The following is a 14,873-nucleotide window of genomic DNA, read 5'->3' on the forward strand; positions in this document are numbered from 1 at the left end:
GGGTCTGGTGCAGCTTCTGGAGCTGGGAATCGAACCATGGTCCTATGTGCCTGACTGCATTTGCCCAAGCAGCACTTTAAATAACTGAGATATCTGGCAAGGCCCCTGTTTTATGATTTTGGGGAAGGTGGCTGCAGTCGTGTTTGCCACCAACATGGAGTCTGTGAATGGAAGCAAAATTTTGTTGAATGTTTTTGTTTGAGAACCAAATTATTTTCAAACAGAAGTGTTTGTGTACCAAGGTATTACTATGTGTGTATCTATGTATGAATATACTAAATAGAAACTTTCACAATACTTACCAGTGCTGTGCTAATGATGCATTATTAAGTTTTTTAATGTTGAGCTTGACCAGCCTTTTAAAAAATGAAACTGATGGTGACCCACTGATGGCTTAAGATCTGCAGTTTGAGAAACACTAGTCTTAAGTATTTGACTCACTTAACCATTTCAGTAATTCCAAAAGTTTCTTGCGATGGTGAGATGCCTGCAAGCTTAATGTAGGTGTGCTCTCTTTGAAACCACTTCTGAAAGTCCTCAGCGCTGTCACTGCTACTCAGAAAAGAGCAAAGGAGCATGTTGGAATATCACAGAGGCTCTGTCTTGCCACTCTGGAGAACTAAGTGGTGGATAGTTAGCAGCAGCTGACCACATACACGTGACACCTGCAAAGCCACACTCTTGGAAGCAGCGCTTTATCAATCCAGCACGCCTGCTGATAAATGTCTCCTGCCGATTTTTTAAGCTCCACCTTGTTTTTCTGCAGGGTGCGCTGATCTCCAAGCCCTGGACACAATGCAGCCAGCTGAGAGGAAGAGACAGGGCTACATCCACGAGCTGATTCAGACAGAAGAGCGGTACATGGATGATCTGCAGCTTGTCATTGAGGTGAGGGGCTGTCCCTGCCTGGAAGCTAAATTGAAGCTTTACTTCTTTCTCTTTCTTCATTCTGTGCTGGAGATTGAACCCAGAACCTCACACAGGCTAGGCACATACTCTCCAGATTCACCTCTGGGTAGGCATTTCTTGATGTGTGGATTCCCAGCAGCCCTCCCTGCTTCAGAATGTTGTGTGCAGCACCTGGGTGATGCTCAAAGGCCATCAGTCTAGTGAGGGGGCCAGCTCTGTTCCCCAGCTCAACTTATACTCGAGCAGGGAGAGAACAAGTGAACATGCAAATGCCCGAGTTGCATGCGGAGGAATCAATCCCAAAGGGACGGGGTGCAGAGTATACATAAAGGCCCCAACCAGACTTGACCTCAAATTTTGCCTGTGAATTTACGTGACTGTTTTGACATCTGGCATTTTCAACTCTGTCACTTCCAGAGGAATCACAAAAAAGTGCAAATATTCACCTAATGTTTGTGTCAGTTTAGAAACCTAGAAGGAGAAAATTGTAAAATCTTTCCCAAATGCTTCATATTTACTTTCCCAAATACCTTATATTTACTTTCATGTTTACACCTGTTACCAGTGGCCACTACGCTGATGACAGCCATCCTTATTAAGCATAGCTCTTTATAGTGGATCCTGTTCGAGTGAGCCAAGGAAGACTTCATACTTATGTTTGTTTCCATGGGTTTCAATTCCCAGTAGATGTGTCGAGGCCCTCAGGCACGACCAGTAAAATAAAGAAAGCACCTGAGGAGGACAAGTGCCCACCTGGGCCCAGTGGCTGCAGCATACCCCTGGCCATGCCCTTCATAGCGAAGCAGAGAAGAGGCCTGGTCTAGATCCTTTCTCTGCCCTGAGTGCAGCCTGGATGCCTGGAGTGACCATACACAGTGCACCTGTTCCACCCAGGCCCTACCCTGTCCCTCTTGGTTGGAGATAAACCTCTTCCCCCTGAGCCTGTGAGCTCTTTGAGCGCAGAGATGACAGCCTGTCCTTCATCCAGGGTCCCCAGAACAGCCTTGCCTCTCTGGTCCTTCCCCAAGTCCTGAATAGATTAGGTATGTCTGTGCCTGCACTTCTCTGACTGGGCCCAATGGCCTGGAGCCCTGTGAGTATCAGCCCTGCTGCTGGTCAGTGCCCAGTCTTAGGGGCTGGTAAATGGCCATGGAGGTCTCTCTGGCATCAGGTGAGCAGACAAGTGCTTGCCCAGCTCAGGCAGCTTGCTTCACCACTGGGCCTTGGCTCTTCCCTGTCTGCATTCCTCATGGGATGCTGTAGGGACCAAGTTGGTTGGGATCAGGGATTCAGCGTAAAGAGCACCATTGCCGGAGACACCTGCCTATCACCCAGTGGGCCCAGTCTTTGTGTTCCCTTTGCTTCCCTCCCTGAAGCAGCACAAGACGCCACATAGAAGAAACAAAGTGGCACAAAGCCATGAATAAGAAGGTACTGGGCAACCAGAAGCCACCCCTGCCCTTCAGTGGCAGCCTTAGAGCAGAAGGGCTTTCCAGCGCCTGCTCTCAGAAGGAGCTTCTGGCATCCGGGTGTCATGAGGCCAGTGTACTCCCATTAGAGGGAATGGCCACTTCTGCCTAATTCTGTGACTCCACCTTAGCTCAGCGCACACTGTCGAACCCTACCATGTACAGCACAGTGTGGCAGAAATTAGAGATGAAAGTGAAAGCCCCTGTCCCCCACAGTTCACAGCCCTGCTGGAAAAGGCAGGCCGGGTGTGCTGAGGGCTGGGCTCAGAGGAGGGGCCACCGCCGCTAGAAGATCTGCCAGTCAGACTCGGGAGGCCGAGGTGGCAGGCATGTGCAGCGGGTAAGGGACCTGCAGGCTGTTCAGCGTGGCTGGAGTGTCCAGCACCCAGGGTCAGCTGGTGGAGTCAGCAAGGGCTGGATCTCATGGAGCTGTGGGCCTTGGTGGAGCTCAGGTCTGCTCATGCTGCCAGTGGGGACCCTTTGTGGAATTTCAGCGGGGCACAATTATCTACATATTTCCAAAAGATCACATATGAGAAGAGTTGTTCCAGAGAACTGCTGTGTTTCCTTAAGGCTTTTAAAGTCATTCCCTGGGGATCACAGTTTAGTGGAAACTTGGACTTCAAATCAAAAGGAGTGGAGTTTTAGTTCTAGTTCCCTGATGCTCCAGCTTTGTGACTCAGTGTAGGCTCTGTAGACCTTTATTTCCTCGTGGGCCATTGAGCGTCACCTATCTCATCTATGAAGCTGAGTGAGAATACTGTGTGCACACAACACACACACACACACACCTGCTTGTTTGTATATGCATGTGACTCAGACCGCATTATGATTACTCTTTCCACAGGCCAACCTCGCAATCAATCACCTCTGTTCAAGGTCAGACCGAGGGCAGCCTGAGTCCTCACTGTACTTTTCACAGAGCTCCCAGAGCTCTGAAATGCTCAGCCTGACAGGCGTTGGCTTCCTCATTTCCTCTTGGTCTCACAGCACTCAGGTGCTCTGCGGCTGGGGTCTGTTCAGCCTTCTTAGCTGGGGTAGGGCAGAGAATCCGCTCTTAAGATTACTGGGGGCCAGGGAGATAGCTCAGTAGAATAAGCGCTTGCCTGGCAAGTGCAGGGTCCTGAGTTCAATCCCCAGTACCACAAAAAAAAAAAAAAGAAGAAGAAGATTACTGGATTCAGTCCTAAGAAGCAGCCTTGATCAGAGCCCGGACAGCAAAACAGTAGGGAAATTGTGCAGTTTATAACGTACAGTCCTATTGATGCTTTTTTAGACTTACCATGACCTCACAATATGAAAAATCTATTTAGACCATGCCTAGGGTATGTGTCCACACTAAGGCTAATTTATTTCTCCTATGCTGTGAACCTAGGTTTTTCAGAAGCAGATGGCAGAGTCAGGCTTGCTCACAGAAGGAGAAATGACCTTGATCTTTGTCAACTGGAAGGAGCTCATCATGTCCAACACAAAGTTGCTCAAGTGAGTTGTGCGAGTTCCCAAGTCATCCTTCGCTACAGTTGCCTCCTGTTCCCTCAGGCTTTGCATTCTGTTAGCATTTGGGGACATACTCCCTAGCCACAAAACATCATTATTGAGCAAAATAGAGAAATGCAGCAGAATAATTAAAGACATATTCAAGTTATCACACAAGCCCTATACTACTGTATGGTCCTAAAACATGATTCTAAAATGTACGGCTCTGGCAGAAAGAGAAAGCATCAAAAAGAGCAACTGCAGCTCATGGCCCTGATGTCACCAACCTGTCTGGCAGCCTACTAAATCCCAGTGTGAATCCTGAGCTTGAGTCACTGTCCTCAGATACCCCCACCGCCCCCCTGCCCTCCTTGGCCTGACGGTGGTCCCTGCTCTGCCCAGGCCTCTAGGGCTCCTGTGCCCCTTTCTTCCCTCACAGACTATGGGAATTTCCTTCTTTTTCATTCAGATGAGTTGTTTAGAATTTTTAGAAGAAGGCCAGGAAGATAGCTCAGTAGAATAAGCACCTGCCTGGCAAGCACAGGGTCCTGAGTTCAATCCCTGGTACCACATAAATAAATAAATAAACCTTATGTGTTAGAATTTTTCAGAAGAAACCTTTTCTAAGGATAAGGTGAAACCAAACGAATTCTAAAGGCCCATGACATTCTCGTGCAGAGGCTTCATTTTCTTTTTCTTCTTCCCTAGCATTTTCAGGGATCGGCTCGGCCAGCAGAGCCTTAGCCAACACCATCTCCTGTTCCTCCTGGCATCCCACCCCACTGCCAGAGGTTCCTTTGTGCCCAGTGGTGTCCCGACCACTGATCACTTCAGCACTCATTGTTTAATTGCTGGGGACATTTGCTGAGAAACAGGTGAAAATGTGTCATTCACAGGGCCTTGCGGGTCCGGAAGAAGACTGGGGGTGAAAAGATGCCTGTGCAGATGATCGGGGACATCCTTGCAGCCGAGCTGTCCCACATGCAGGCCTACATCAGGTTTTGCAGCTGTCAGCTAAATGGAGCAGCCCTATTACAGCAGAAGACAGATGAAGATGCAGAATTCAAAGACTTTTTAAAGGTAACTCCACTGGGGGCTCACAGGCGTCTGTGCAGGACTAGCAGGTGAGCCAGCCCGCTGCTGAGACCGGAGCAGCAGCTTACACAGCCCTCGAGGGAGTCAGTAGTGGAAGCAGTATCTCTGGCAAAGTCCAAACAACTCACAAATGTGGCACAGAATTTTCTGATAACTTTGTGTTGCTGGTAGACCTGATTTTTCTTGGCACAGGGACCATGATTTTTCCCATTGCATAGATGAAAGGGGAGGGCATTGATTGATTTCTTTTCTTTTCTTTTTTTTTTTTTTTTTTTTTTGAGACAGAGTCTTGCTATCTAGTGCGTGTTAGCCTTGAACTCACTCACACTCACTACATAGTCCAGAATGACCTTAAACTTATGGTGTGATCTTCCTGCCTCAGCCTCCCAAAGCCTGGCCTGTTTTTGGTTTTTTGGTTTTTTTTGTTGGTGGTGGTTTTGGGGGTGTGTGTGTGTGTGTGTGTGTGTGTGTGTGTGTGGTACTGGGGATTGAACTTGGGCCCTTGTGCTTGCCAGGCAAGTGTTTATTCTACTGAGCCATCTCCCCGGTCCCTGTTTTTGTTTTTAAGCAGATTTGTGAGCTACTTTATTTTCCCAAAAATAATTCAGAATGTCACTAACTTTATTTTGTAAATTATATTTATTTGATAAGCATCTCAGCCCAGAAAAAATATAGCTTACATACATGGATAAAATGTAGTAGGATAGGCTGATTCATAAAGTACCTGGCTGTGGTCCTGTACATCCATCTGAAATGTTCAAGGTCATCTAGGCTTTCAGAAACCAATGTAAAAAGAAGAGTCCATTCCATGAACCATGATCGTAAGTTAACAAGAGAAATAAAACTAGAACTGTATTCAGAAGGAGGACACAATGTAGATAAGCATGCAGTGAATCGCCTACTTCTCCTAACAGTATAGCAGCGAACGTCACACAGCTGGCGATGGGACTGGACAGTCACATTTGGAGAAGTCGTCTTCTTTAATGTGGCTCAGTAACACAGACTATTCTGCACACGTTAGAGGGTGAGGGCAGTGAAGTAAAATCTGCTTTCTTGGTTTGTTTGTTTGTTTCACATTTCCTTATGCTTTTTCGTTCATGAAATATTGTGACCTATTACATAATCTCTTAAGAGAGAATGCTTAACTTAATATTGTCATTATCTAATATTGGAAAAATAATTCAGCATAAAATATAAGATACTTAGAAGAAAAATATGTATGAGATGTTCAGACAGAGAATAAAAATTCTAGAAAGAAAATGGAGAAGACACTAACGTTAAAAGCACAAATGGTATCAATATATCCAAGAACTAGGAAGTTGAAGAAAATTAATAAAATTTAACTAATAAAACAAATAGAAAAAACAAGTCATAATAACAATGGATATATAGATATCTCTTATAGATTATATAATTCAGAAATACATGCTAATAAATGTAAAAAGCTTTAATAAAAATTATAATTTTCTTCCAAAATTTGAAAATTAGTTCCATAAGAATAAAACATGTAAATATGGTGTTAACTAAGGAGATTGAGAAAATTATGGCACAGAAGATCTGGGTTCATTTGATGGACATAATTGTGAATTATTTCAACTATAAAGGAATAGATTATCCATATCATATAAATTGTTACAAATCATAGGAAAAATATGAAAACCACTAATTCATTCTACAAGGCAAAAAATAGCCCTGATCCTAATGTCTGTGTCTGAAGTTCTATTTAACTATGAAATAGTTTTATTTTGTTTTTCACAGTACTGGGAATTGAACTCAGGACCCTGCACTTGCCAAGCAAGCACTTATTCTACTGAGCTATCTCCCCGGGCCCAAAAAGTTTTAAGTTAATATCAAAGTTGTTGGGCAGGGGATGTGGCTCAGTAGTGGAGTTCTTGCCTTAATGCTCAAGGCCTGGGGTTCAATCCCTAACACCACAAAAAAGATAGAATAGAATTATTTCCTTTAAAATTAACAATAAAATTGTTAGACTCTTAATTAAAGTAATAGTTCACATAACTAAGCGTACCTGAGAGTCCATCACCACCTGCAGGGCAACCATTATCTGCTTCCCAGGCAGCTTCTGAAGCCCCCTCTGTCACCAGGGACCGTGTGCCTGGGCCGGTACCCAGCACACCTGTATACAGAGATCATCAGACAGAGCCTCTGAAGGACGTGAGAGCGCAGCACATGATAAGCGTTCAGCACCTGGTCATCGTACTTTTCCTTGTGAGGCTCTTAGATGCAGACGGGTCCGACAGGAGGCAGAGAACAGTGACCTGCAGGGGTGAGAAGCACGGGAGGTGAGGTTGCCTGGAAACAAACTGGAAGAAAGATAGAAACCACAATCACAGAAATAAAACTTGATCAGAATATCTGCATAAATGTAGAATTACTAGCATGTATATTTTAAACAGTTGATAATAGAATTTAAAATAGGACAAGTAGGGCTGGGTATATAGCTTAGTGGCACAAGTGCCTGCCTGGCAAGTGCAAGGTCCTGAGTTTGATTCCCGGTACAAAAAAAATAAATCCATTAAATTAAAGTAAGTTGGCATATAAGACATTGAGATTCTAAAAGGTAATGAAAGATTTTTTTTTATTTTCAAAGTGACAATATAACTAAGATGTCAACATCATTATAATTATAGAATAATAAAAATGTTTACAATCTCATAATGAAAGGCACAGTGTTGGTTTCATCAAGAGGCAAAATTTAAGGAATAAAGCTCAATAGTAGAGCATTGCCTAGCATGCACAAGGCCCTGGGTTTATTCCCCACAAGAAAAAAGGGAGGCAAAATCTAGCTCACAAGTATGGAAATAAAAGTGTGAAGACGCTGGTATAGCAGCACAGAGATCAACACAGGTGCAGATCTCTCCAAAAGCAAAAGGCAGGCTGGGTTTACTAGTCAAAGTGGGGGGATGATGGAGGAAAGGATAGCAAATGCACTTTTAGTCCTTAAATGTCATCATCCTAAAGTACTAGCTCCTCTCTGGAAGTAGTGCCAGTACTGGGAGTACAAGTCAATAAGATGCAGCCTTTGACCTCCTGGCATTCAGTCTATAGGGCTAGAGACACCGTCTTAACCGAGGACGTGTGGCGCATGCTGATGGCAGCCAGAGAAGGTCAAGGAAGGAAGGAGGGAGGGAAGGTGTCCAAGGCAGGGCTGGGCCAGGGTGGGGAACACGACCTGAATTATAAGTAAGCATCATGTGCCACATGAAGAGAGGGCAGCAGGGATAGCACCGCAAATGCTCATTCATTACCTGGTGCGCGCAGGTGCTCTATAAATGGCAGTGATTGTTTCTCATGAAGTAGGGACAGTAGTATCACCAAGTGGGGGTTGGCAAAAGCTGTCCAGAAAACAGGTCAGGAGCTAGTGCCAACTCTAGGGTATGCATGTGAGTAGGTGGGTGTGGAATGGTGCTGATTATTCAGGCAGAGATGGAGGGAGGCAAGATGGCTTCTATGAGGGAAGATGACTTCATTTTCTTCATTTCATGTATTATTGATATTAAAATAGGTTTGGGATGTTAAGTAAGGAGGCCCCTAACATGACTAGGGTAGAGCGCTAGAGAACATCTGAGTCTCAGCTGAAGACACCTGGAGCAGCAGCTACATTGGAGAGTGGGCAAAAACCAGGAAAGCCCATGAGGTGGGAAGGCCTCAGGAGAGAGCTGAGGAAGGAAAGCCATACCTGCTGCCAACAGTTTGTGAGAACAGGCCAGACCGAGAGGCGGCTGCTGGACTTGGCACGTGAGCTGAGAGATTCCTGCTGGTAAACTCGCAGGGTGTCATTTTGGATCTTGAGTTATTAAAAGAAATTTGAAATCTAAAAAGTGGTCAAAGGCAGGAATTATGGCCAGTGTTTTTGTTGTTTTAATCAGGGATAACGATTTTCTAATGAGCCTCTCTGTTGTTCTACAGAAGCTGGCATCAGACCCTCGATGTAAAGGGATGCCCCTCTCTAGCTTCCTGCTAAAGCCCATGCAGAGGATCACCCGCTACCCTCTGCTCATCAGAAGCGTGAGTGCTCAGACCAGCACACCCCATCTAACCAGGAACAGGACTCCTGCGTCACACAGCGACCAGGACCTGAGGGAGCTCCCAGTACCAGCCCAGCCTTGTACCCCAGTGCCCTATGGTCCAGGCTTCTGTGTGTGTGTGTGTGTGTGTGTGTGTGTGTGTGTGTGTGTGTGTGTGTGTGTGTCTGCATGCGTGTGTGTGCCTGCATACTTGCACACACACACACATGCATAGGAACATGTATGTACAGACTACAGGGTTGAAGCCTTTAAGGAAGAAAATAAAGGAGGCATCTGATGGCACTTGGATAACCTGCCATAGTCCTTCCCAGAAACTACCCCAGGATCTACTATCACAGTGCACTTTGGGGCAAGGTCATAGCCCCTGTAGGTGTGCAGTTACTGAAGCTGTCTAGACTCCAGAGATAGTGGGAAGTCCCCCACTAGCATAGCCTGTGTTCTTATCCATCTTCTGAGATCTAAGCTCACATGCCACCTGAACACCTTGATCCAAGTGTCCCAGCAGTCTTCAACTCAGCCTGTTCTCAGTGAGCTGAGGGCTCCTCCACATATCCCACTTCAGCTCGCTGACAGAGCCTCTGTCCTAAGAGTCCAGCCCTCTTCTTTTTGATACAGCAGTGTGGGCATCATGAGGCAGTACCCAGATAATTATTCTATAAACTACGGATAAAGCTTACAAAGAAAAACAGCAGGAACAGTTAGGATTATTGATTATTCCTTGACTTTTGGCCTATAAGCTATATGAACTCAGCATGGACCACATATTATAGATGCCTATGCCAGACCAAACCACTAATACCAGACCTTTCATTAAAACACTGGGTCAGATGTGTTTCAGAATTTAAAATGTAATTTGAGTGCCATATATTTATGACCCCCAAGCAAAACCTGGGGCAGCGCTTATAACAAATAACAACCAAACACTAATATTCCTACAGTGAAGCATGAATAATCATTGAAAATAGAACAAATACATCTCTTCTGTTTAAATCAGGTTTTCTGACCAAATGAGTCCTGAATAAAAACTTGAAGCTTTTTGGATTTGTTGCATCTTGTATTGTAAACAGGGACCATGGAGCTCAGGCTGCAGTGCAAAAGCCTAGACAGAGGGATCACGCATGCTGTGTTCTGGACTCTGTTGACATGTAGCATTACTACTTTGTAGTCACTTCAGAATGAACTAAATGCATGTTTCCTACATACTAATGAAGTGATTTTATTGTATATCTTCTATGGCAGAGAAATCATTGCTTCATCACGTTTGTTCAGGAAGTTAATATATTTGGCAAAATTGCAGCCACTTTGTACTGAAGGGCCCACCCTGAAGGTCCATGACTTCAGTTGTTGGTGGGATAAAGAGAGGCACACCTTAAGGCTGACTACCAGGACCCAGTGAGAGAGCAGCAGATCCATAGAGCACTTGTCACCCTCGTCTGCTGCCTTATTTTTCCCTGGTCTTACCCTGCACAGGCGTGAGCAATCCATAAAGCCCAGGTAGCTGATGTAGGCAAAACACAAAGTGCTTCCCATTGACACCCGTGCTGTCTTGCAGATTCTGGAGAACACTCCAGAGAGTCACGTGGACCATTCCTCCCTGAAGCTGGCCCTTGAGCGGGCTGAGGAGCTTTGCTCTCAAGTGAATGAAGGAGTTCGGGAAAAGGAAAACTCAGACCGATTGGAGTGGATCCAGGCACATGTGCAGTGTGAAGGTCTCACAGAGGTGAGGCCCAGTGCTGATACTGGGTGGGCTCAAGCTGCACACTTCCATGTGCACAGCCCATAGCGTGCTCAAGCTTCACCTTCCTCTACATGCATGGTCTACACCTTACCCAACACCAGCTTTCACACTTCCCCTTCCTGCACAGTCCACACTTCACCCAGCCACATTTCACACTCCTATGTGCATGGTCCATACCTTGAACAACACCAGCTTGACAATCCCACTTGCACCATCTGCACCTTGCTACACCTTGGCTTCAGCCCTTCCCCTGCATGCACAGTCCACACCTTGCTCAGCTTACGCATGCTCCTGGTCCTGCTTTATACAGACACTCCTTGGGTTGTCATCTTTCTGGCTGGTAATGAGACAGTTTGAGGGTTTTGTGTTGAATTCTTTGAATTGAGCTTGCAGGATCAGTATTCTGTGGATATAAGAATCAGTTTCAACTGGGCCACTTCAATCTAAGGTGACTTGCTTCCAGCCACATTCCCAGAATCTATGAGATTCTGCCATAGAATCCTCAGCCTCAGGAAGAACTCTGGATGATTGGTGCTGGGACTTACAAAGTGACATTTTCTTTCTTGTTCAGCAACTTATTTTCAACTCCCTCACCAACTGCCTGGGGCCCCGAAAACTTTTGCACAGTGGGAAATTATACAAGACCAAGAGCAATAAGGAGCTGCATGGATTTCTCTTCAATGACTTCCTGCTTCTCACCTACATGGTTAAGCAGTTTGCTGTTTCCTCTGGGTCAGAGAAACTTTTCAACTCCAAGTCCAATGCTCAGTTCAAAATGTATAAAACAGTGAGTACTGGGAGCCCCGCTGCAGACTTCCTCCTCTCTGAGCCCACCCTGAGGCACTCTACACCTGTCCCAGGTAGCGCATGCTTCCTTAGCCACGTTCCCAGGGAAGGCACCACGTGGCAGCAGGACCAGTTTTGAATTTGGGCTCCTCCTGGCAGTCGTGGCACTTGGTCCCCCTCTGCCCATACCCAGCATTGGGGTCCTCTGTAACCCAGGCGAACAGGATCACTTGCAGAGAAGTCTGTCACAGCAGCAGCTATACAGACTCTGAGTGCCTTCCCTGGTTCATTAACATCCATTCTACCCCCTGGTGACCTTTGCAAAAAGACCTCAGACCCAGGCCCCTGCCTGCTGCAGCACAGCTCTCTGGACACCAGTGAGCAGAATGGTCTGGCCTGTCTCACAGCCTGTGTTTCGGCCCTAATTCTTTCAGCCCATTTTCCTGAATGAAGTCTTGGTGAAACTGCCCACAGACCCTTCCAGCGATGAGCCTGTCTTCCACATCTCCCACATTGATCGGGTCTACACCCTCCGAACAGACAACATTAATGAGAGGTCAGTCCTGACCATTCATGGCCTGCCTTCAAATCTAGGAGAAGTCTCAAACATCTCCCTGTGCCACAAACCTGTCTCTGCCCCTGCTCACATCCTACTAACCACACCCACTCTCTCTATGTCTCCTCTACATCAGCCCCACAGTAGCATATGGTGCACTGTCACATAGCTGCCTACTAGCACATTTCCAACTTCCAGAACCTCTCCACTCCTCAGAGCTCCCCAAGTGGCAGATCCAATACTTTACACCCCAGTACAGCCCCCCAGGGCTATTCATAGGCAGCAGACCACATCCTCTGCTGGTGTCTGAGGCCCACGCCTGCTACCCAGCCCTGGCCCTCCCTGCATCTGAAGCCTTGTGCTTCGCTGGCCATGCTTCCCTCCTGGGGCTCCCACAGTGAGGAGCTCCTTAACACACCTCAGGGATGGAAGCCCATAGTGCTGAGCTATCATCGACGTCATTAATGGATCTTCTAGCTCCAGGTCCTCAGCACCTTGCAAGGACTTGTGGGTTCTCTAAGTGGTCAAGAACTAGATTTAGAAATCCTCACCTCATCCTCATTTAGCAGTCCAGGCTTCCGCTTGAACTAACATTAAGCATATGACTGAAAACTTGCTAAAGAGAAGGGAGTGAATTGCTGGGGCTGGGGGTGTGGCCATACAGCACCTGAGGAGTCCCCCATGGCTGGCTCTGCTTCTCCAGGACGGCCTGGGTCCAGAAGATCAAGGCGGCCTCTGAGCAGTACATTGACACAGAAAAGAAGAAACGTGAGAAGGCCTATCAAGGTACCCAGGTGCCCTGGGGGTTGGAGTGGCTGTGGAGAGCCATGAGAGAGGGTCTGCCCTACCGAATCCCCTGCTGAGGGTTTCAGTCTAAAAGTTTACAGTTACTGAAACCCATGATGGTGTCAGTGTAACGCACCCTACAGTACGGCACACAATACAGATGACAGGCCAAAAGTTCTGCAGTTGAGCTCTGGGATGACCCAGTGTTCTCTGTGGAACAAAAGGCCTCATCTCCAAAAGCTCATGGCTTTCATTAGGAAGGTGAGTGGGGTCCAGGCAGAGCGCAGAGGAAAAAGAAACTTTGCAGTGGTACCAGGCACCGAGGCCTTCCGTTAGCAGTGCAGATAGTTTTGGTGTACGCAAGGCTGGCACCTTTACTGCCAGGAGTAATTGTTTCACTATAGCCAGCTCTAAATAACTCAGAAACTAGGGTGGAGGAGAGGTCAGGGACAGGTTGTGGCAAGGGCTTTGTTTCTCGAGAGCTGTGGTGCTCTAGGGACCCAGGTGCCTGCCCCAATGGTGCCAGTAGGAAGCGCTTGGGTCCTGCCAGCAGCCCGGAGCAGCTCCTCTTGCTGTGCTGTTCCAAATCTCCCCTGCACCCCCAACACAGCTTGGGCTCCAGCTCCAGTGCCTCCCTTCTCTGCCCCTGACTGTTCATTCTGCTATATTCAGAATAATCTCACCTCTGTGGAGACCACCTTGCTCCATGAACTCCACTTTCCAGACTGGGAACACACTGCCCTTTCTCCTGCAGCTGCCTGTGCCCTCTCCCCTTTGGGACCTGCTTCCTCCGCCCCCCACCCTAACCCTGCCCTCACCAGCCTTCTCACATCCACCCTGTCACCATGGAAATGGCTCTGTCAAGGACACCAGCAACCTGACAGGGGCCTGGCCCTCTCCCTGCCTGAGTTCCTGGTACAGTGGCAGGCAGTTGCAGCTCCTCCTGCCTTCTGGACCTGCTTTTATCCCCTAGGTCTTCCTAACCACTAACTCGCAACCTTCTGATTTCATCTCCCTTCCTAGTGCTTCCTCTTCCCCGTTTTCTGGGACCCCACCCCCACCCGCCAAGCCCTCTCCCTTTGCTTTCAGAAGCCCCTCCAGTGGCAGGCTGAGCACTGCCCTTCCCCTGACACCCTGGCCCACAGGCACCTTCTCCCAGCAGAGACTGGACACAGTGTTGCCCACCCTCAGCCTGCCTCAGCCCCCCCTCCCTGCTCTCCTTCCTCTCCAGCAGCCCGACCTTGGTCTCGCATCAGTAGGGCACCACCCACTGTATACCCACCTGCTTCATTTCTGGAGTGTTCTTTGTATAGAGCTGCAGCTCTCTTGAGATCCATTTCACTGCTTAAATTCTTCCCTCTTGCACCCCAAATGAAGGACAGGTTTCTCACAAATAATCCCAGCATTACTGTTTCTCAGGCCCACTGCCCACAGGGTAGGTGCCCTGTCAAGCCCTCCTTCTGTATGCTGCTAGCCCACAGCAGAGACTTCCCGCAACACACACACACACACACATATATATATACACACACCAAAATTCTTCTATTTTACCTCTGGGTTGGACACTGCCTCCTCTGTCACCCTCCCTCAGTACCTAACCAGCGTAACTTCCACCCAATAGCCCTGCTGGGCTTGAGTCTGCAGCAAACTCTCCTGCTGCCCTCTGACCCTCTACCCAGAGCCTTCTCAGCTGACCCCCACTAGAGGCCAGGCTGAGTCTTCAGAGTCTTGCTTCAGCCCTGCCCAGCCCTGCTCACAGCCTCCCTGAGCAGAGGACCCCTGAGCTGCCTCACCTGTCCTTACCTGTCCCCACTCCCCCCTTCCTTGCCCCTCTAGTCCTGCAGAGGCTCCTGGCTGCTGTGTCTGTAGCTCTTTAACCTTTTTTTATTCAGGTTTCTCTTGTATTCTATATTTTGGGAAAGATACATATATAAAGTCAACTTCTGCCAACCGAATGTTACTTCGATGGTATTTTAAAAGCCTGCCATTGAAAATCAATGATTGAATCATTT

At 47.4% G+C, this 14,873-nt stretch overlaps 1 protein-coding gene across 1 annotated transcript in view; it reads left to right on the forward strand.

Moving 5' to 3' along the window:
- Itsn2 (intersectin 2) overlaps positions 1–14,873 on the forward strand; it is a 167,042-nt gene that overhangs the window by 148,097 nt on the left and 4,072 nt on the right. Inside the window, exons 30-37 of the mRNA XM_012513845.2 lie at positions 767–888; positions 3,754–3,860; positions 4,751–4,934; positions 8,877–8,975; positions 10,548–10,715; positions 11,305–11,520; positions 11,954–12,075; positions 12,779–12,861. Of these exons, the coding sequence (XP_012369299.2) occupies positions 767–888; positions 3,754–3,860; positions 4,751–4,934; positions 8,877–8,975; positions 10,548–10,715; positions 11,305–11,520; positions 11,954–12,075; positions 12,779–12,861 (1,101 nt within the window). The remainder of the gene's footprint in view (positions 1–766; positions 889–3,753; positions 3,861–4,750; positions 4,935–8,876; positions 8,976–10,547; positions 10,716–11,304; positions 11,521–11,953; positions 12,076–12,778; positions 12,862–14,873) is intronic.

This window comes from Octodon degus, unplaced genomic scaffold (genome assembly GCF_000260255.1).
Source record: "Octodon degus isolate 3935 unplaced genomic scaffold, OctDeg1.0 scaffold00019, whole genome shotgun sequence".
In the NCBI taxonomy this organism is placed as follows: domain Eukaryota; kingdom Metazoa; phylum Chordata; class Mammalia; order Rodentia; family Octodontidae; genus Octodon; species Octodon degus.